The sequence below is a fragment of the Desmodus rotundus genome, chromosome 4 (assembly GCF_022682495.2).
Source record: "Desmodus rotundus isolate HL8 chromosome 4, HLdesRot8A.1, whole genome shotgun sequence".
NCBI classification, from domain to species: Eukaryota; Metazoa; Chordata; class Mammalia; order Chiroptera; family Phyllostomidae; genus Desmodus; species Desmodus rotundus.
The window spans coordinates 12,067,458-12,091,642 of record NC_071390.1 but is presented as its reverse complement, the minus strand read 5'-3'; the positions used below and the strand labels follow the sequence as shown (position 1 = coordinate 12,091,642).

The 24,185-nt window shown below is 41.3% G+C and overlaps 1 protein-coding gene across 1 annotated transcript in view; it reads right to left on the bottom strand.

Moving 5' to 3' along the window:
• Window positions 1–17,497: 17,497 nt before the first annotated feature.
• CCDC186 (coiled-coil domain containing 186) overlaps window positions 17,498–24,185 on the bottom strand; it is a 40,893-nt gene continuing 34,205 nt past the window's right edge. Inside the window, exons 15-16 of the mRNA XM_024555584.3 lie at window positions 22,748–22,967; window positions 17,498–21,027 (exon numbers count right to left, since the gene is read on the bottom strand). Of these exons, the coding sequence (XP_024411352.2) occupies window positions 20,944–21,027; window positions 22,748–22,967 (304 nt within the window). The 3' untranslated portion in view covers window positions 17,498–20,943. The remainder of the gene's footprint in view (window positions 21,028–22,747; window positions 22,968–24,185) is intronic.

Here is a 24,185-nt window from a genome sequence, read left to right as displayed (position 1 = left end):
CCCAGTTGCTCTCCATTTCTGTGACCTCTTTCAAAGTCTTGCCCAGACACTTGGACAAAGAGATGAGACGGCTCAGAAATGAGGGTGCGGCCCCCCCTCCCTGCCCTGCCTTTTAGTTAGTTCTCCAAAGCCTTGGCTCTCCGCCTCCGAGCCGCCCCTGACCGTGGGCAGGCTCGCTTTCGGCTTCCTTTGATTCATAGATGGCTGAGTTGCCGATAACCCTTTATAGGAAGCAAGAAGAACTCAACATCCAGCTCTCAACTGCCGGGCGTGGGGAGGTGTAGGGTTTCTTTAAAGAAGGAAATGATTGTATTGACTTAATTTGGAAGCCCCTGAATTTAATTTGCCCTTCATTTGAAAGCTGGGTTTTCTCTCCCCCTTTCTTTCCAAAGCCAAGAACACAGATCCTGTACTGCAAAGCTCCACTCACAGAAGGAACATATGGCCACTGTGGCAATCGCTTGCAGAGGGGCTGGGTGGATAGAAAAGGCTTTGCCAGAATCGTAGCTAACACCCAAGGCTAGTGGCTCATCAGGGAGATGACAGGCTTACATCAGTGATGGAGATTCGGTGCAGATCTGAGGCACACAGAGGGCTGTGAATTAACAGTGGCTTAGGGCACAGGTAGGAGGAAAGGTGTCCTGCACTCTCTCAGTTGCCACCTCCAAACCCAGCTCCCTGTCACATCAATAAGCTGTCCTTCCAGACTCTCAGGTCTTCAGGACGTCCCTTTACACAGATCCTTTTCAGACCACACACGCTGCTGTCATCTCAGCTGGCCCTGCTCCAATCTTCAGTCAGCATCTGCCATGGAATAGAAGGAGAGGACTCCATTCTCAAACCAAGGACTTCAATTAATGACATTGACTTTTTTCCTCCGGAAGTTGGAACAATTAATTGGATGGCAATAAATGATGGAGGGAAAGTTTTGTTATTGTTAGCAAATTATATTGAATTCAGTAAGATTCTAAATCATAAAGCAGAACCTGCTGGATTTCTGCATCATGGGGTGGTGACATGACATTAAAGCAGCTCTTTTCCAAGAGGGCATTTCCTCTTTGCTTACAAGGCTGCTTGATCAAACTTATCCTGAACTCTCTCCAGATAGAATATGCCTGAGCCAGAGCTCAGAGATGAAAAGGCCACTGTCCAGCTGAGACTCAAAACCTTATCTTTAAAAAAAATGGAAACTAGGACCCACTGAGTAAATCACTCAAGCTTAGTTCAAACTAGCCTCTCAAATTTTAGAGTGTTAGAAACTATGTTCAATATACTAAAAAAAAAAAAAAAAGATTTCTCAAATTAAGAAGTTAAAGATGTTGGTAGCAGCAGAGTTCTTTGGCCCTCCTTAGAGTGAGCGGGAAGGTTGGGACATGGATCTGCCTAATATAAGGAATAAAGATGACACCACACACCGGGCTCCTTCTCTCCAACAAGCCCCCTCAAGGCACCTGCTAGAACATTGCCCTTCCTTCCAAATGTCCAACTCTAGGAGATGTGAAAATATGACTTTCAAGACTGGAAAGCTTTGGCTATACTTTATTTAGGGATTTGAGGTAGATCATGTTTAGAGCCTGCCATCCAAGACCATGCACTCTTCTGGGGGCTGAGTAGTGGAAAGACAAGGACGGATGGCCTACGTCACAGCACAGGTGTCTGAGGACCCTGCAGACAGGGCACCCAGTGATGAGAAGGAAAGGGAGATGCTCCCACCCATACTCACATCTTAGATGCTCCCACATGAATGGCTGGTTTCATAACATTCCTCTGCCACCTAGTGGCATTTAGAGCCTAGACTGAGGTCCCACAGGGCTTGCTAGGAATTTCTCTGTCAGGGAGGGCTCATCTGCAAGACTTCTGTGAATTACCTTTTTAACTCACACACATTTTGAAAAATCCCTCCTGAGGCCCCTCAGAGATAAATTCAATGAAAACTGACTTTGGGTTTGTGCCGGTGCGTTGGGTGAGGACCTGAGCCATTTTACCACAAACTTTGTACCTGATAACTTTTGGCAGGTGACGGCTTGTTCCTTTGGAATACGGTGATCCACAGCACAACAATGACACACACACGCACATGTGCGGACGCACGCACACATGCACACATCCTTGCTATCTTTTCCCCGGAGACAAGGAGTTTCACAATAGCTTCACTGCCTTTACCAGCTGCGCTGCTTTCGGAATTCTTTTATAATGATCCAGCCAAGTCTGCAATTACATCATGCTGTTGCATGACTGCAGTCTTTTGCTGAGTGCCTATGACCTTGCGCTGGCCCCAAGCCTGGAAGAGCCATGTTCAATGTCAGTGTTCTGAACTCTCTACCACTGCAATAGCCACCACGTGTTCAGTGCTCACACTCTGTAACCGAGTTCTCCCTGTGCTCCATGGTCATTACCTTATTTTTCTCTCGTGACAATGCAAGGAAAGCACATACTCTCGCCACCCTTTTGCTTATGAGGAAACCGAAGCACAAAAATGTCAAGCAGTTTGATCAAGTGGTCAAACCCAGCTGGTCTGATTCGGCAATGGACCTAACCGTTTCACCACAGCTTCCTTCAAGTCCTTTGTGATGGTATAAGAGTGCTCTTACATAATTTTTCCAGTTGGCCAAATTGCTTGGTTAATAGTCCAAGCTCATCATCACCAATGAATATAAGATCTCTCAACATAAAAACAAAATAAAACAAAACAAAACACAGCCCTGTTCCAGGAGATGGTTGTCACATTTGCATTGCCTATCACACATGTCAAGGGCTTCTTGGCACCCAGGCAGAGGCCCGGCCATGAACGGCAAGGTGAAACGCTTGCAGCTCATTGCAGATGAGAAAGCCTTGGTGGAGATTTCCCAGAACCACTCTGGAGGAAGAGAGTGTCCATGGTAGATGGTGTAAAGTCAAATGAGCCCAGATCCAAAATCAGACACTGAGCTCCTTGGAGGCAATCAAACAAATTAGGAACTTAACTTTTTTACTTGCTAAACATCTTTTTGACAAAACTAAAAATAAATAAATAAATAAATACGCTGAAAAAAAACCTTAAGCAAAAGTGACGGCATAAAAATAAGTTCGATATACAAATTTTCAAGCAAACATACAAAGATTTTTTAATGATTTGACATGAACAAAATTATTTAGTTTTGTGCCTTTCAAATTTTAAAGCCATTTGAGGTTTTAGGACTAAGTGTTGCTAACTCTGTTAGATGTTCTTGTTACCCCAGGGTGCATCTTAAATCTTTTTCTTAAAATATATTTTATTGATTATGCTATTACAGTTGTCCCATTTCCCCCCCCTTTATTCCCCTCCGCCCTGCACACACCCTCCCACCTGCATTCCCCCCTTTAGTTCATGTCCATGGGTCATATGTATAAGTTCTTTGGCTTCTACATTTCCTATACTATTCTTAACCTCCCCCTGTCTATCTTCTGCCCACCATTTATGCTTCTTATTCTCTGTACCTTTCCCCCCTCTCCCCCTCCCACACTCCCACTGATAACCCTCCATTTGATTTCTATTTCTGTGATTCAGTTCCTGTTCTAGTTGTTTGTTTTTGTTTTTCTTTTAGGTTTGGTTGTTAATAACTGTGAGTTTTGTTGTCATTTTACTGTTCATATTTTTTATCTTCTTTTTCTTAGATAAGTCCCTTTAACATTTCATATAATAAGGGCTTGGTGAGGATGAACTCCTTTAACTTGACCTTATCTGGGAAGCACTTTATCTGCCCTTCTACTCTAAATGATAGTTTTTCTGGATAGATAATCTTGGATGTAGGTCCTTGCCTTTCATGACTTCAGATACTTCTTTCCAGCCCCTTCTTGCCTGCAAGGTTTCTTTTGAGAAATCAGCTGAAGGTCTCATGGGAACTCCTTTGTAGGTAACTGTCTCCTTTTCTCTTGCTGCTTTTAAGATTCTCTCCTTATCTTTTATCTTGGGTAATGTAATTATGATGTGCCTTGGTGTGTTCCTGCTTGGGTCCAGCTTCTTTGGGACTCTCTGAGCTTCCTGGACTTACTGGAAGACTACCTCCTTTGCCAGATTGGGGAAGTTCTCCTTCATTATTTGTTCAAATAAGTTTTCAATTTCTTTTTCTTCCTCTTCTCCTTCTGGTACCCCTATAATTCAGACATTGGAACGTTTAAAGATGCCCTGGAGGTTCCTAAGCCTCTGCTCATTTTTTTGAATTCTTGTTTCTTCGTTCTGTTTTGGTTGAATGTTTCTTCCTTCTGGCCCACACTGTTGATTTGAGTCTCAGTTTCCTTCCCGTCACTGTTGGTTCCCTGTACATTTTCCTTTATTTCACTTAGCATAACCTTCATTTTTTCATCTAATTTGCAACCATATTCAACCAATTCTGTGAGCATCCTGATTACCAGGGTTTTGAACTGTGCATTGGATAGGTTGGCTATCTCTTTGTCGCTTAGTTCTATTTTTTCTGGAGTTTTGATCCGTTCTTTCATTTGGTCCATTGTTTTTGTCTCCGCATGCCAGTTACGTAGAAATGGGCGGAGCCTTAGGTGTTCACCAGGGCAGGGTGATGCTGTGGGTGGGGGAGGGGTCCGAGAGGGAACAGTGGTGCTTGCTTCCTTCTCTGCCAGTTTTCAGTCACTCCCTCCACTACCCACAAGCAAAGTGGGCCCTTCTAGTGCTGATTCCCAGTGGGTGGGACTGTGTACGTTCTAGGACCCTGTGGGTCTCTCCAACCAACTCCCTGTGAGGCTGGGAGTTTCTCCCACTGCCTCAACCCCCCACAGGTGTTTTCAGTCAGAGGTTTGAGGCTTTATTCCCCCGCGCTGAAACCCTGGGTTGTGAGGTCTGTCTCGCTCCCCAGTGGTTCCTCCTGGTTTATCTGCATGTGAGTGTGGGACCACCCAGTCCACAATCCACCACCTCTCCAGTCCGCCAGCCACCGCTTTGCCCGCCCCAGTCCTCTAGCCGCCACCTCACTGCAAGTCCTCTCTGCCCGGCTGCCCAGCTCTGCCCCTCCTACCTTTCCAATGAATGCTTCTTCTTTATCTCCTTGGTTGTCGGACTTCCATACAGTTCGATTTTCTGTCAGCTCTGGTTGTTTTCTGTTTTTAAATTGTCGTTGTCCTTCTTGTGGTTGTGCGAGGAGGCACAGTGTGTCTACCTATGCCTCCATCTTGGCCGGCAGTATTGAAATGCGTCATCTTAAATCTTTTTAAATGAGTTTTCATTTAGAGAAAAGTACCCTCTGCTGAGGCTAGAGTCATGAGAACGGTCAAAATTGATAATGTTAAGGGGAACATCTCATACTTGTGTTGTTTTATTTTGTTTTTTTGTTAATGATTACGTACAAGGCAGCAATGGATTGTACCCATATGATTAATTTTGTAATGCCTACTTGAATATTTCTTTGTATCTTCTGTGTCTCTTTAGCAACAGAGATTCATTCATGTCAATTAATTGGATTACAGTAAGAAATGTCAATGTCAGCAATTGTACCTGGCCTTGAAATCTTGGGTCTGTCTGGGAAATATCTTTATTTTTTTACAATATCTGATGGAATTTTAAATGACAAACCATACTCTTTTTCCACCCCCTGAATGTTGGAGCTCAGAGAGCTTTTTCATGGGCTCTTGGCAAATCAATCAACCAAAGCAGTTCATGCAAAAATCTTTTATATATCACTAGATTTTTAGCAAAATTTCTGCCAAGGGAGCTTTTCAGCACAGGAAACAAAAATTGTTTCAATATAAAAATGTATTTATAAGTAGAAGATATATTTAAAAATATAATTTCAAGCAGTCCCGAGACAGTGCTGTTTTCTGCTGCACATTAAAACGCATAACAACGCCCTGCTTCCTTTCAGCTACAACACGGCCACTTATTACCAGGCGGCTCACTCCCAGGGAGGGTCTTTGTCTTTCCCGAAGCCAGAGACAGCCCTATACTCTGCTGGGCAAGAGGCCAAAAGCATTCCTAGAGACTCTGACACCCTGGCAAGCAATCTGTGCCATTTTTCTATATTATAATAATCTAGGCATGGTGCTTTCTTTTACAATGACCTGCAGAGTAAAATGTATCCTGGGCTGCACAAATTCATCTGAACTACCCAGGGAAAATGAGACCAGGACAGACTTCTATTGTGATATCGTTCATGTGCCTGTGTTAATTTTTCTTGGGCACTGTGTAATTTGGTCTTGCAACTTCTCAAACTGTAGTTAAGAATAACAGAACTTATTCCTTTACTGGATAAGTGGTGACCAGGCCTGAACTGTGCTAGGGTTGGGGCTCCTGCTGACTTAAGAATTTGGTGTCCTGGCTGAGAACAGAAGCTCTAAAGGCCGATGACCTTGGTGTAAATTCTAACTTTGCCACTTACTAGCTGGGTGACCTCAAACACGTTGCTTAACTTCACTTAGCTTGTTCTAAAATGGGGTTTTTGCAAGAGTCAAATGAGTTAGCATAAGTCATCTCAAGCAGTACCTGATTCATAGAGAGCATCTGCCATTTTCATTAATATAGCAATGGACTGGTACCACTGGAGAAGAGAAACTGCCTCTGCTTTTCCTGAGTCATCAGAAAAGATAGGTTCAGTGTGAAATTGCTCCCTGTCTATTTATCGTCGGGGAAGCATCTGTTCTGCTAGTGCCGTCATATTTACTGATTTTGTTAAAATTTACCTGTTCAAGGCCATGATCAACACCACTGACAATCTGGTCTCCCACGAGTACCTTCGAGTGGCGGTGTGCCCTTGTGCAATGCGTCTGTTGAGTTGGCCGCAGTTTGCTCCGCCTGATAGCAGACGTCTTCTCAAAAGGCCTTGTTCTATCCGTCTCCACTCTGTGTCATTTCTTCGAGACCATGCTAACCACGCATGAAAGTCTCCACTTAACTCATTTACTTTCCAGAATCACCTGAAGTCTCATCATTTCCCATCACAGTCCTTGGAACAACGGGGAGATGAAAGGGTGCTTGTAGAAAGATTGTCAGGTGAGTTTGGACTCGCTCTCCAGGCCCGCGTTAAGTAGCCTCCTCTTCCTGGCTGGACCACTCGTTCACCAGGGTGAGTCTCTTACTGTTGCACAGGCCCCCGGAGCCCAGCCCGCATCGCTTTGTTGCCATCCCATTTGCCCCCTTGTTTGCATTCCGTCCCCATTCTCCTCATTTCCACTCCCAAGTATAACACGTGCCACTCCAATTGTGGACAGACACTGGACGTTCAGCACTCACAGTTTCTGGGTACAGCGGTAACCGGAAACGGCTCAGGAGAGCCCTACGCTCCGCACAGGCTGACTATGCGTTTGCCAACTAAATTTAAAATAAATTCCTCTCTTTAAAGCAAAATATTTCAAAATAACTTCTCAAATTATTTTGTCATTGCCCTTAACCTGAGATTACTTGCTTCATGCAATTATTTTAATCTTTACCAAAAATGTTTGCTGCAGGCATTCCTACCACCTAGAACAGTGCAAACATGTGCTCAGTAAATATTTGTTGAATGAATTGAAGTACAGCGGGCATGATTATAAATATATGGCTGTTTGGAAAAGAGAGGAAAAATTATACAAGGGTTCCCTGATATGAAGAGGCTTCACTGAACTATATTCAGAGTAGAATTCATTCATTTATATTTATTCATTTAATAAACGCATTTAGCACTTAATATTTGCCAACTATTATTATAAGTGATTTGTACAGAGTAACCAATTTATGTAATATTTCCTCTCTATTGAGCTAAATAGTCAGACAGAAATCAAAATGCAGTTTGAAAAACAAGAGGTACATAGATTTCTGTGGGATTGTTGGAAGGAATGTGAAACTGAATATTTCATAGTAGTAACAACACATTGCAAGTTTACTCATTCTAGCAGCCCCTGTGATGTGTGCTTTATATAATAAACCCCTTTCATACTCACAACAAACATGCGGTAGGTGATTCTGCAGATATGAGGCTCAAAGAGGGTCGATATAGGTCCCAAGTCCAAAGTCACAACATTAAGAATCTGAACCCAGATATGTGTGACTTCAAAGCTCTTGCATACTCGAAAATCATCTTGTTCCCTTATTTACTTTCTACCCCCTTTGTTCCTCACCCCCTCCCAACCAGATTGTAAGGCCTACCCACTGGCAGAGAAGGACTGTCCATTCACTGTAGTATCTCCCTGTGCAGATCAGTGCCAGGCATTCAGTGGGCACTTGAGAAATATTTGCCCCATGAGTGAATAAAGGAATGGATGCCAGAGTCTTTGTGGGGCAGGGGGAAGGGGGACCGGGTTCTGCGTTGCCTTCCTGCACTGTCTTCACCTGCAGCAGGGCCTGGGTGGGTCCCTGAGCCTAGTGGGGTTGTCGCTATTGCTGGGCCCTGAGATCAAGCTGGTCCTTCTCTACCTGGCAACTCTTTCACTCTCTGGACATACTTGCTCATATGTCCCCAGAGTCTTCCCTTTCCTGGGTAAAAAAGAACTTATATTTTTCAATCATTTCTTAAAAGCATGCTTTTTTCAGTCTTCATCCTCCTTGTCACCCACTCTGAATAGCCCACACATTTTCAGGGTCCCCTTTAAAATATAAAGTCCATGGCAACTAAGTGTTTGCTAGGATATAAAGCGACTGGAACTCTCATCTCATGCACAGCTGGTGGGTGTGGAAATGGTACAACCACTGTGGAAAACTATTTGGTAGGGTCTACTACAGCTAAACATGCTCACACCTTCTGAGCCAACAATTCGACTGTTGGGCACATGTGCAATGAAAATGCATCCATTTGTTTTGCAATAGACAAGTGCAAGAATGTTATAACAGTTTTCTTTGTAGTAACCCCAGAATGGAGGCTCCCCCAAAGCCATTAATAGCAGAATGGATGAACTGTGATATGTTGACACCGTGCAATGCTAGACAGCAAAGGGAATAAATGACCTTTAACTATACTCAACAGTATGGATGATTCTTATAAATGAAGGCACAGTGTAGGAGTCTCCCTTTATGTTAAAGTACCGAAGATCACAGGTAAAATAAATGAATGCTGCTGGAAGTCGGGGTAATGGTCTCCCTTTGGTGATGGGCGATGACTGAGAGCGTGAGGAGGGTTCAGGGAGTTTCCGCCAGGATCCAATCAAGAGAAAGCAAGCAATGGGTGTTGATTGCACACCTGTGTTTAGTTTGTGACAACTTATTAAGCTTTATACTTAAGGTATATGCATTTTTCTTAGCATATTACTATACTTCAATACGAAGTTTTTAATATAATGGCCAGATTGTCAGTACACGAACATGAATGGGCCCTTGGCCTGGCCTGTCAAGGCCACTTTCCTGGCAAACCCTGGACTCACCTTACTGTGTGTGACACTTGAGGCTGCCCACAGCCTGGGGCTGTTGGGTAACTTCTTAAGTCCCTTCCACTCCCATGGGTCTTACCCTCTGGGGTTCTGGTGGGCCTATGGCCTTTGCTTTTCTTCATCCAACACATCTTTGTAGAAAAGGTGCTTGCTTCACTGAATTTGGGTCTGTCACAGAAGATTCGTAAGGCCCCTGCATGATGCTGACTCACAAAGATATTTTGTAAACCCCGGGGAAACTACTAAAACATTTTAAAAAGAGGCAGCACTCGTAAACCAATAGTGGAGATATAATCACCTCACACAAAAATATTTAATCCAAAGCAGGTAGAAAATCAAGGAAAAGATTTAAAAAATTATCTTACATGTGTCTCTTGCTTAGCATAATGGACAAGGCTCAGTGGCAGCGAACAGAGCCTGAGCTGCATCACAATACAAATTAGCTGAGGCAGAAGCGGTGCTTCAGTTATCTGTATTGTTCTGAAAGCACCGCAGCGGAGCTTTCTTAAACTTAGGGAATGAGAGCCAACCACAGGCCGGGATAACACGTGCTTCCGCGCCAGCTACCCGTCCGCCTTCCTGTCTTTATCATCAGCACAGCCCTGCTGGTGTCCTACGCACGGGTGGCAGGACCCACGGCACCATCTAGACCTCACCCAGGAGGCTGGGATGCAGTTCGTGCAAACACCTCCCTATTGTTGCCTACAGTACTTTTTCTCCCCCATTCCACACAGGGCACACCACCCACAGTATGTTCACAATGGAACTTGGCCCTCGGGACAGAATCTGCGTGACAATGCCCAACACAGACTCATTTAAAAGCTCCAGCCATCTACACACTCCCCCTGCAGGACACCTCGGCGCTGGGCACCGGAGGATGGGTTGGGCTGAAACAGAGTGGCGAGCACAAAAGGCATTTCATTCTTCTAGTGCGTTTATCCTCATAAGGCACCTGCTGTACCCTCAGTCCGGCCTTCAGAAGTGGGATTAGGCTGCAGGCGTCCACCCAGGAGCTGTCTGAATGGATACAAAGCTCTGGAACTAGCATTGGACAACACATCTTCTGGGGGGTCGCTGCTCAAATGGATGCTGCTCCTTTTTGGCAACATGCCCCACTGCCTACCTCCTTCCACCTCAATCTCTTTCCAGAGAATGAGAAAATTGAACAATCTGATCCTTTTAGATAATACATACCTATGCATACTAACGCACATACCCCATTCTTTTACTATGCATTCTTAAAGTGCCAGGCACATGATATGATTCTTAGAAAAAAATTTTAAAAGTTAACTATATAGCAAAAGTAGTATGTACTCATTGAAAAAATGTTGTTAGAAACAGGAGAATATAACGTAAAATATGAAACTACACTACTCCTCACAGGAAACTGGGGTTAAGTCTGATATGTATCCATTCAGAACTTTTTCTTTGCACCTACATATGGATGTATACCTAACAGTATTTTTCCACTTTATCGTAAAATCTAGTCTATTAAAGCAACAATTTTTACAATATCCACATATATGCATTCTTCAACATTTTTAATAATAGTACTTCTAAAGTAGAAATTACCCCCTTTATTTTTAAAGTTTTAGCTTATATGCCCATCTCTCAAAGCTCTTGAGTTCACAAAGCTCCTCCCCATGCATTCTCCTATTTGGACCTCAGAACGGCTCTGCAAGGCAGGTTTTATCATCCCCATTTGACAGATAAGAAGTGCAAACAGGTAAAGCGATGTGTCCAATGTTCCAGAGTCACTGGCAGGTGGGAAGGCCAAGTCCATGTCCAGATCATTTCATAGCTCTTAGTGTTCTCTGGCTGCCTTAGCTGGAGATCAGGCAGGAAGGGGGGGGGCGGGGCTCTGTTACAGTCCCCCAGCAGGGCAGCACGGAAAGGTGAACCCATGGGTAATTCAGAAGCTGCAGGGACACCTGTTCATTGTCCAGACTGTTCAGAAAACTGTCATTTATCTACTACCCATGAATTCCCCCATCAAATTTATACTGAGTTGAGAAGGGAATAAAATGACTGATTCTATTTCTGTTCTTTTCAGACTGCAGTTATTGGAAGAGCTTAGTCAAAAGACAATGAGAAAGAGGAAAACGAGAGGCACCGAGTCTCCAACTAAGAGTTCGTTAAATCACACATACTCGCACAGGCATCTTTCATAGGTCATTGGTCTTGGTTCATCAGTATTAGTGTAAAGAAAAACCCAAATAGGACTTAACCGCAATCGCTGAGGTATTAAAACTTTTGACTTTGGGAGGCAGCTGAAGATGGTGAGAGGTATCCCCAAACTGGGTTCAAATTCCAGCTCAACAAACTCTGAGCAGCAAGCTCCTGCCTAGAGGAGACTTTGTGTGTGCTTCCCTGAGACCATGACCCACCCAACTCAAGGGCTCACCCAAGCTGCTTAGTGGCTTTTCCGTAAAAACAGCCTGGCTTGGCTCTCAAACAAGCAGCATCTGGCCTCAGCACCCCTACTTTTCTCACCCAGGCCTAGCACTAGCAGCAGCCGGCCTTGGTTCGCAGACTGGCCTTTCCTGGGCACCTCTAAGCTCAGCACAAGCAGCAGCCGTCTGCAGATCACTCTGTAGCTCATGCTTGGTGGCCTTGAGCAGGGCACAGATGGTGGCTGACCTTGGCCTGCACTTCCTGGGAGGCCCCAGATCCGGTACACCCAGTGAACAGACTCAGACTATGTCAAGGCACCATCCAGCTCCCTCCATGTGAGACAAACTCAGCAGGCACCAGAGCCCCGCGGAAGTAAGTCCTGTTCTGTGGGGTGGGCTCCCTGCATAGCTGATTCTCCATGGTGGCTGAAGCCAGTCGGCCTGGGGGTAAATCCCTATTGAAGTGCCAACAGCAATCAAGGCTCAACTACAATAGAAGCGTGTACACAGCCCATATGGGGTGGGTGGGCACACAAGGAATGCCCAGCTTGGGTGAGTGGGTGGCTGTGCCAAAGGACCCTACAGAACACCTACTACATAAGGCCGCTCTGCCAACTCAGGAGATACAGCAGATCTGCTTAATACATAGGAATAAGCACAGGGAGCCTGTCAAAAGGAAGAGCCAAAGAAACATCTCCCAAATGAAAGAACAGAACAAAACTTCAGAAAAAGAAAATGGAGCCAAGCAACCTACTAGATGCAGAGCTCAAAACACTGTTATAAGGATGCCCAATGAACTTAGGGGAAGAGTGAACTCAGAACTTCAACAGAGAGGTAGGAAACTAATTAGAAAACATTGAAAATGTCAGAAATGAAGACCAGATGAACTGAAGCGAAGAATACATTACAGGGAATCAACAGTGGAGAAGATGAGGCTAATGATCAAATCAGACATGTGGAAGACAAAACAGAAAAGAACCAATCAGAACAGCAAAAAGAAAAAAGAATAAAAAAATGAGGATAGTTTTAGGAGCCTCTGGGACAACTTCAAGCACACCGACATTTGCATCACGGGGGTGCCAGAAGGAGAAGAGAGGAAGCAAATAATTGAAAACCTATGTGAAAAAATGATGATGGAAAACTCTCCTAACCAAGTGAAGGCAACAGACATGCAAGTACAGGAGGCACAGAGAATCCGAAACAAGAGGGACCCAAAGAGGCCCACACCCCAGACCCACAATTAAAATGCCAAAGAGAATCTTAAAAACAGTAAGAGCAGAGCAGTTTGTTACCTACACGGAAGCTCCCATTAGATTGTCAGCAGATTTCTCAACAGAAACTTTGCAGACCAGAAGTGATTGGCAAGAAATATTCCAAGTGATGAAAAGCAAAGACCTACAACCAAGGCTCCTTTACACAGCACAGCTATCATTTAGAATCGAAGGACAGATAAAGAGCTGCCCAGACAAGAAAAAGCTAAAGGAGTTTGTTACCACCAAACCAGTATTGCAACAAATGTTAAAGGGCTTGCGAGGGGAAGGGGAAGGAGGAGGAGGAGAAGAAGGTGATAGAGAAAAGGAGGAGGAGGGTGGGGCAAGGAGGGTTGGGGGAAGAAGAAACAAGGGGAAAACAGTTAAAAAATAAAATGGCAAAATGACAATACATACATATCTATCGATAATCACTTTAAATGTAAAAAGCTAGAATGCTCCGATAAAAAGACATAGGGTAACAAGTCTCAATAAATTTAAGATTGAAAGCATATCAAGCATCTTCTCTGACCATAATGCCATAAAACTAGAAATCAATCACAAGAAAAATAAAAAATACACAAAGGTATGGAAGCTAAGTAACATGTTATTAAACAATGAATGGGTTAACAATGAGATCAAGGAAGAAATCAAAAGTTAACTTGAGACCAATGAAAATGAGAACACAACCACCAAAAATCTATGGGACACAGCGAAAACAGTCCTAAGAGGAAAATTCATATAATTACAGGCCTATCTCAGGAAACAACAAAAAACTCAAATAAACAGTCTAAGTTTATACTTAAAGGAACTTGAAAAGGAACAACAAACAAAGCCCAAAGTGAGTAGAAGGCAGGCAATAATAAAGATCAGAGCAGAAATGAATGATATAGTCTTAAAAAATAATATAAAAGATCAATGAATCCAAGAGCTGATTCTTTGAAAAGATTGACAAACCTTTTACCAGACTCATCAAGGAAAAAAGAGAACCCAAGTAAGTCAGAAATGAGAAATACAAAGGATTTGTATTTTTAAAAAATTTTTTAAAGATTTTATTTATTCTACTTTCTGAGAGAGGGGAAGGGAGGGAGAAAGAGGAGGAGAGAAACATCAATGTGTGGTGGCCTGTTGCACACCCCCAACTGAGGACCTGGCCCGCAACCCAGGCATGAGGGAATCAAACCGGTGACCTTCTGGTTCACAGGCTGGCACTCGATCCACTGAGCCCCACCAGCCAGGGTGCATTTGTATGTCTGACACCAAAGAAATACAAAGGATTGAAGAAAATATTATGAACAACTACTCATACCTTGGTACTCGTTGGCTCCAGAATTCGTCAAACCCTGTCCTCGTCACATTTTGACAAAGAAAATGTTTCAGCACTTGGCGTTTGCCTGGGACTTCTCACACTTGCTAGAACTTCTTGCAAGAACTTCTATAAGTCACAACACCCGCCCTCAAGAGAAAATGCTTCGTCATTTGGTACTCTTTGGTTTCAGCACTCATCACTAGTTCCAGAGCGAATTAATCACGAGTACCAAGGTACCACTGTATATGCCAACAACTGGACACCCTGAACAAAATGGATCAATTCCTAGAATCATACACTCTTCCAAAACTAAATCAGGAAGAATCAGAGAATGTGAATGACAGATTACATCTAGTGAAATTGAAGCAGTAATCAAAAAATTCCCAACAAACAATAGCCCTGGACCAGACGGCTTCATAGGTGAATGTTACCAAACATTCCTAGAACACCTGTCCTTTCTCACACTAGTCAAAAAATTCAAGAGGAGGAAAGACTCCTAAGCTCATTTTACGAGAACAGCATTATGCTAATTCCAAAACCAGATAAAGACGCAATAAAAAATTATAGGCCAACATCCTTGAGGCTAAAATCCTCAATAAAATCTTACCAAACTGAATATACCAATACATCCAACAGATCATACACTATGATCAAGTGGGACTTATTCTGGGGATGCATGGTTGGTACATCATTCGCAAATCAATAAACATGACATACCACATAAAATTAAGTATAAAAACATGATCATACCAACAGATGCAGAAAAAGTATTTGATAAAACCCGGCATTCATTTATGATAGAGGGAACATACCTAAATGTAATAAAGGCCATATATGACAAACCCACTGCCAACATCATACTCAGTGGGCAAAAACTGTAAGCATTCCCCTTAACATTGGGAACGAGACAGGGACTTCTGCTTTCACCTCTTACTCAACATAGTACTGGAAGACCTAGACACAGCAATCAAGAAGAAATAAAAGCATCCAAATTGGAAAGGAAGAAGTAAAGCTGTCATTATTTGCAGATTACATACAGAACCCTAAAGATTCCACCAAGAATCTACTAGAAGTGATAAATGATCGGGAAAGCAGCAGGATACAAAATTAATATCCAGAAATCAACTGCACTTTCATATGCCAACAACGAACTGTTAGAAAGGGGAAGTAAGAAAACAAGCCCATTCACAATTGCTTCAAAAAGAATAAAACACCTAGGAATAAATCTAACCAAGGATGTAAAAGACTTGTACTCAGAAAATGACACGGAAGAAGATACAAATAAGTGGAAGCACATACTGTGTTCATGGATAGGAAGAATTAACATCATTAAAATGTCCATACTGCCCAAAGCAATCTATAGATTCAACATAATTCCTATCAAGATCCCAATGACGTATGTCAAAGAACTGGAACAAATATTTCAAAAATGCATATGGAACAAAGATCCTGAATAACAACATTGATCTTGAGAAAGAATAACAAAGTTGGAGGAATCACATTACCTAATATCAAACTATAAGGCCATAGTAATCAAAACGGCATGGTACTGGCATAAAAACAGACACACAGATCAATGGAGCAGAACAGAGAGCCCAGAAATAAACCCATGCCTTTACAGTCAATTAATATTTGACAGAGGAGGCAAGCACATACAATGAAATGGGCTAAAGATAGTTTATTCAGTACATGGTGTTGGAAAATTGGGAGATACACGCAGAAAAATGAAACCAGACCACCTTCTTACACCACACACAAGAATAATTCAAAATGGATTAAAGACATAATGTTAGACTCACAACCATAAAAATCCTGGAAGAAAACAGGCAGTAAAATCTTGGACACTGCTCATAGCACTATTTTTTCTGATATATCTCCTCAGGCAAGGGAAACAAAAAACAAAACAAATGGGACTACATCACACTAAAAAGTTTTTGCACAGCAAAGGCAATCACCAGGAAAATAAAAAGATCATACACAGAATGGGAGAACATATTCACTGATTCATCTGATAAGGGGTTAGTATCCAAAATGTATAAAGAACCTGTTAAACACCAAAAAAACCAAACCCAATTAAAAAGTGGGCAAAGGACCTGAATAGACACTTCTTCAAAAAGGATGTACAGATGGCCCATAGACATAGAGAAAGATACTCAATGTCACTAATCGAGAAACACATATTAAAACCGCACTGAGACATCACCTCACACTGGTCAGAATGGCTGTCATCAGTAAGTCAACAAACAAGTCCTGGCGAGGATGTGGACAAAGGGGAGCACTTCTGCACTGCTGGTGGGAATGCAGACTGGTGCAGCCACTGTGGAAGGCAGTATGTAAGTCCCTCAAAAAATTAACAGTGGAACTGTCTGATGACCCAGTAACTGCACTTCTGGTAATTTTTCTGAAGAAACCTGAAACACTGATTCGAAAGAACACAAACACCCTTGCGTTCACTGCAGCATCCTCTACAATAGCCAAGATGTGGAAGCAGTCCAAGTGCCTGTCCATTGGTAGATGAGCGGATAAAACAACTATGGGACATTTGTGCAATGGGATACTACTTGGCCGTAGAAAGATGAAACGTTTACTCTGCAACAGCACCAATGGACCTGGAGAACATTATGCCAAGAGAAATAAGCCAGGCAGAGAAAGACAAGTACCATATGATTTCACTCCTATGTGGAATCTAATGAACAAACTGAACAAAAAAGCAAAATAGAGACAGACTCATAGACAGAGAGCAGGGGGACAGCTGGGGTGGGGGCAGGGGTTGGGGGATAGAGGACGAGAGAGAAAAAAGGACTCATGGACAAGGACAACAGTGTGGTGATTGCAGGGGGCAGGGGGGAGTTGGAGGTGGAAGGGGGTATCAGGGAGATAAATGGCGATTAAAAGTACAATAAATAAATAATTAATTTTTACAAAAGACACCCATGGGAAGCAAAAATTTCTAGTCTGGTTTAAAAAAGAAATTCAGGCAATTTGAATCACCCTTGCCGACAGTCTGGCCAATCAGTCTGTGAGTAAGTGGTGCGTATTAATAAATAATCAAAGACGACATTACAGCGTGGTAAACAGGCATTACCTATTTAATAAGTACAATATATACATAGAATCCTCTTATTTACAAAATGAACAGTGTAATCAAATTAAAGATTATCTGTACAATGCACACACACACATATATACATGTATGTGTGTGTGTGTGTGTGTGTGTGTGTATATATATATATATATATATATATATATATATATATATATATGAACTCGGGAAGATAAACAGTTTCATCCTCAGTCTACATGGACAGCCATATTGCATTTTTAAGAAAGGATTTCGTTCCAGAAGAAAAATACAACTTTAACATACTATTATATTTCTCATTTATTTTCCTAAAAATTCTTGATAATTTGGATACTTTTTCAATTTACTTTCTTTTGTTCAGCCTTGACAAATTTTTAGGTTTCTAGTGCCACCAACTGGTGTTAAAAATGAACAATCTTAGTGTCACAAAGGAACTGTTTTATTTTAAAATAAGAAAGTTATTTAAAAAAATAAGCTACAGGAGTCAACATTCATAAGGCAAATTAACCATACTGGAAACAACATGATTAATCAGAACATTTTCACCAGGGCAGCATATGTAACATTTATAATATTAATGGTTTCTAATTTTTTTCTTCTAACCATATATATTGGTCTAATTTATTTGTAAAAATCTTTAGAAAATAACAGATGGCAAAAAAAAATTTGGAAACACAACAGCATGATTAGGTCATCTTTATGAGCATCACGTAGGCATTAATTATTTACTAAAATGGCAAAAATCGAATACCATTTTATGGTCTTTGGATTTTCCCCCCCTTTTCTCAAGGGGTAATTAACATCAAACGGTGACAGAAGTATGGAAAAGTGTGTAAGTACCAGGAAAACAGCCAGGTCCTCTCAGTGTACCTCAGTAAGGATTCCCTTCCCGAAGCTGCATGCCAGAGTGACTTCTGAGTCACCTGCTTCCACAGGTGGACTGACCCTCTTCCCAGGGAGGCTGGCTGTGAGCTGCAGGGGCTCAGAGAGCTGCCCCTCTTTCCTCCGGGATATGTTCACTAGACCATAAGCTCCAGGTCAGGAACTGCTCAGTCCGGCCATTCCACCAATACAATCAGAGGGCCCAGTATGGTGCCTGGCAACAGATCTCCAATGTGTTTGTTCAATGAATAAATAACATACTGGTAGCCTGATAACATTTAACTTCCAGATACATCGTTTTAAATGGTGATGAAGAAAGTTAGAAAGAAAATACCAAAGTTCAAACTCCTCATTCTGCTCACACCCACTATTTTCACTCCTTAAAAAAGGTTAAAGTTTGAAGTGGCACAGAAGAAAAAAGGATCACAGTAAGTTTTCACTTTGTAAGTGAAACCTCGTGAAGTGTATACAAATATACCCACACACACAAAAAATCATTTCCTGCTCAAAGAAACCAGGAGAGCCTTTGACGTGTACAATTCACAATGAACATATGAAAAATCTTCCCCCAGAGCCGAGGCTTATCCAGACCATTTTCCTCGCCTGGACACGCCCCTCTTTCCCCAACGTGTTCAGTGCAGTTCAGGTAGGAGGCCCTCTCAACCCTTACAGCAGGGCCTGTGATCAGCACAGACACGGAGATCTCACATATGCGCATCTCTGTACATTTTGCTCAGTCCTGATTCATATAAAAAGGATACAGTAGAAACCAAAGAACAAAAGAAAAATAAAGTGTTTTCTTCAAAAGTTTTCCATAGTTTCTTATATTTTTGGGGGGGGGGGGAGTAGCAATAAGTCAAAATATGGTTTATAATAGCCTTCTTGTAAAATTGTTTCAAAGTTAAGCTTCTCCAAATGAATGGTGGTACAAATGTCAATATTGGAATGTTTCAATTTTATATGTAATAAATGTGTACATATATTTTTAAAAGTATATAGACACAGGACACTAGATCTGATCACTATTTGGTCTCCATTGATATTTTTTGTCTTAGAAGAAAAAAAATTGTAGTGTTGGAACTTTCTTACATAGGAAGCTGCAAAAACAGTTATGCTGGCTACTCTCAGTAGGCTTTAGAGTATCAACAGTATGTCTAGAAGCAAATGATAAAATAATTCAGATTTGATTGCACCAACCCTCCTATCTTCTTTATTTTGATAAATTACTATTGGTAAAAAGATCCAGATGTAAGACATACTTTTTACAGCTACTTCAAAAATAAAACATTTCTAAACTTGTATTTCCATTTTGAGGTAAAAAGATTGTTTTTAGATGACAGTATATAACACAATATACCAAAAAAATACAATGAATCACCTAATCTTTAGGAAATTATCTTTTTAAATGATGGTGACTTAAGAGGCTGAAACACTTTAAAGGGGCGTTGCCACCGTGAGCCCCACTTCGCCAGCCACGCAACCCTTGCAAGGCCTTTAACCCACCACCCCAACGCTTACTTAGGGGGAGAAAAGAGAACTAAACACCTGAAACAAAATGAGGCTTGCTACAAGACAAACATATAATGAATTGTGAAAAAAACCACACACAGAAATTCTAACAGGTGAGAAATGATAAGAAGTGAGAAAAAATTCAATGACATAGAAATACTGATACCATGACTGGCAACATTTAAACGTGCACATCTTAAATAAATATTGTAACAACTCAACAGGATACATACATTTGGCTCTAAAATTCCTTTGGTTACAGAGATGTAGTTATTTTGTGGTTTTCAATAAATACACTAAAACCTCGTATATGGGGACTGTATGGTCACCCCACCAGAACATGTAATGACATCAATAATAAAGGGTGGGTGTTCAGACAGTACAGAATGGGTGCATCTCTTGGGAGCAGGTTCTTCACCAATATTTTAAACATTTACCTTTGCACTTGATCTCGGCAAAACTAAAGTAATTCAGTTTTAAAAAATTCATTATTTATCTGTTTTAGTAACTAATCCGTTTCACATTTTAAAATATAACTAAAGTCCACAGGAATTTTCTAAATGAACATGTTATTTAAAATCATATTTTATGTAACTGAAGATTTTAAAAATTCAACTATTAAACAATTTAAATGTGAAAAAAGGTACCCGGCTCCGATAAGGTACGTACGATGTCTGGTCCTTGCCGGTCGCCACAAGCTAGCTTTCCTGCCAGCTGACACTGAGATTAAAAGATTTAAGGATCGCTGGCAACAATCCCCAAATGTTACACTGGAATGACAAAACAAAAATTTTTATTTTTTAGTATTTTTTTTAAGTTGGAGAAATAGCGTATTACTGGAAGATTAACCCCTGGTCCTTTCATGCATAATTGTAAAAAGCTGAATCATTTTTCACATTATGTGTTTTAAAGGGAAGAAATATGAAGAAGGGGTTTTCGAAAGCCCTTGTAATGCCGAGCACTTCGTATGACCATTAGCAAATTAAATTAGGTTGTTCCGGTTCCGTGACGGGCTGTCACTGCACACACACAAATTTCACCGAGTCTGTACTCTTACAGCGCACACCGCGGGGCCTCCCCACCGTGAAAGGACGCTTCCCAGTACAGGTGAAGCAACGAACGTTTTACTGGCTGACACACAGCAGGGGAGTTTCCAACAGTACTGGGCAGGGACACGAGCTCCTTGTGTGGTTCTTGTCTCTTCACTGAGCGACAGTTCTGTTAGGTTTTCTTCATCCGCTGTTCTAGTTCATGCTGGTGTTTAATGAGACGTTCTATTTCTGTTCCCAGTGTTTGTAAATTTTCCTTTAAGCATATGAAATTAGAGCAAAAAGAGAACAGAATAATAAGTAAAAAAAAATGCCACTTGAAATACTTTTGCCTAAATTTTGAAGCTGAGTGATAATTAGTCTCACGTGTCATGTGCAGTAAACTAGGCATACGGTTACTTTCAATAAATTATTCCTACATACTTCAGAGTAATACTTAATCTTTTTACTAAAGCTACAGCAAATTTTACTGCATAAAATTGTTACTACATTTTAAAAATTATTCTTAAAATCCATTACTAACTATCAAGGCCCAAACATAGCACAAATAGAACAGGTCAGATAATAGCTGCAAACAATAAAATGAAGCTAGAAAATACATTAAAATGTAAATACCTCGATCTTAAAAATTATCTCAGTAATCAATTTTAACTTATTATAGTACTTAATCTCAAAGGCCACCCCCTGCACAGTAAACAACTCACATTGGTGTCTATCCAATAGCTAAACTGGCCCATCACCAGATGATTGGATAAAAAAGCCAGGTACATAAATACAATGGGATATTACTTGGCCATAAAAAAGAATGAAATCTTACCATTTGCAACAACATGCATGGACCTAGAGGGCATTGAGCTAAGTGAAATTAAGTCAGTCAGAGAAAGAGCAATACCATATTACTTCACTTATATATGGAATCTAAGGAACAAATAAACGAAGAAACAAACATGAAACAGACTCACAGACACACAGAACAGACTGATGGTTGCCAGTGGGGAGGCGGTCGGTAGACCGGGTTAAAAAAGGTGAAGGGATTAAGCACAAATTGGTAGTCACAAGTAGTCGTGGGATGTACAGTACAGCGTAGGGAATATAGTCAGTAATGCTGAGTAACTCTGCACAGTGCCAGGTGGGCGCTGGGAACACCAGGAGAAACACTTTGTAAAGTGTATGGCTGCCTAACCTCTATGCTGTACATCTGAAACTGGGTTGGCCAAAAAGCCCATTTAAATGGTTTTTTCCACAAAATAAGACACATTTTTCATTTTCACCAGTAACTTTATTGAATATTGAGTAAGCCAGCTATCTCCCACTCCATTAATGTCTCGATTGGACTGCTATCAACTTCAATTGGCCAACCCGACCTTGGAGCATCGTCCAGCGAGACATCGCCAGCCTGGAATTTCACAAACCCCGTCTGCCACATTCGATCAGTCACAGCACCTTCTCTATACACTGCATAAATCTTTTTTTGTGTTCCCATTGTGTTTTTATCTTTCTTGAAATAATAAAGCATAATATGCCAAAAATGTTGCTTTTCTTCTTCCACCTTCCATATTAAAATGACTACACAAAAATTCACCAATTCTGGTAAGTGTTTTTTAAATGCAGGCTGATGTGACAGCTGTCACAATCTAACAGAATTGTTTCAAATGAAGTTAAAGACAACTAAGCGCTACTAGAGACATCTTACAGAAAAAAACAAACCTGCTGGCCAACCCAATAACACAAAATAATACTCAAAGTAGACTATAATTGAAAAATAAAAAATAAAAATATCGCTAACTAATTTTTTACTATTTCTTTCATTGCTAGCTGGAAAGTTGTACTTTTTAGAAAGAGAAAAAAATTTATACCTAGGTAAAACGGCTACCTTGCATTACAGAAACAGTCCACCTATGTGCTGGATCAAACTATGAAAGCAGCACCATTTTGCCACGTTTGCTGTTGGGTTAGTGAATGAGAAATACAAATACCTTCAAAGTAATATTTTTTAGCAGCGTATCCTCCAAAACAGCCTGCAGTTTTCGGTTGATCTCCAAGGAGAGCCCCAATGTTAACCCACTGTCGGCCGGATGGGACGTATACAAAGATGCCATGATGCCGCCCCACCTGCTCAAATGGACTTTGTTAGAGTCAGAGGCCTCTGAGGAAAGGGTGCCTGCTTCCTCCCGTAAAACGTAACTCTGAATTATTCTGCAAAATGAAACACACTATCAGTTACGTATCTGCAGAATTAAAAGTGCTGGAATTTACAACAATCAATTAATCATAAGCATAGAGATAATTAGCATACATACCTATTAGGTTAATAACAGGACTATATTAGGAAATAAATAAATTTTCCTTATTCAGATGGTTTTCTAAAGATATCTGAACATTGCTTTTCTATTTTTATTACTTTGATAAAAATATTTGAGTTTTTTGCTCCCATTTCAGTTAATGTTTTCAATTTTCATGTTATTAAACTTAGAACTTTTTCTTTTAAAAAAGAAAACCTTTTCCCTAAGTCTAAAATTATTTCAAAATAAAAATGAAAAAGCCATGGGGAAAGACTGCAATACAAAAAGACTCTTAACTGAACCTGGTGCTTGTCAGAGGAATTTGGCATATGGCACAGGTTCTGGGGCGTCAGGTGTCAGAGCTGAATTTGGTTCTCCACTCTTGGACTGTCACTTACAAGATAAGTGGTGATTCTGGAACATCTAGTAATTTGACCTGAGCCCTGTTAACTTATCTGCCAAGTTAGAGAACTCACTGTCTCCCTAAGTAGATGTCAGAAATCAATGATATATTATTAAGTCAACAGGCACTGGGCCTGTACTTAGTAGGTGCCCAATAAATTACCCCACCTTGTTCTACCCAACAGGAGAGATAATCCACAATACTATGTATCTCTTACCATCACAGTCACAAAAACAAAAACCTAAGTAGAGCACCATCCTTTTAAGTCCAAAGTTATTTTGATATCCTAAAGCAATGAATGTTGATCAGCCACCACCATGAACGACACAGTAACCACCTGGGCCAGGAAGTTCCATGACCAGCAGACTAGTTCAGGGGAAACAAGGTCACTGACACCCTTCACCCTGGGAAGGCAACAGTACCCAAGACATAAGTTCGGGAAAAGCTAGCCAACATGTGTAAGACCACACCAGATCTCATCTTTGTGTTTGGATTTAGCACCCATTCTGGTGGTGGCAGGAAAAGTGGCATTGGCATGATCTACAGTTCCTTGGATTATGCAAAAAATGGACCCAAACACAGACTTGCAAGACATGGCCTGTATGAGAAGAAGACCTCAAGAACACAGAGAAGGGAAGGCAAGAACAGAACGAAGAAACTCGGGGGACTGCAAAGGCCAATGCTGGTGCTGGCACGAGTGGCTGGAGTTTGGACGGCAGAAGAAATAAA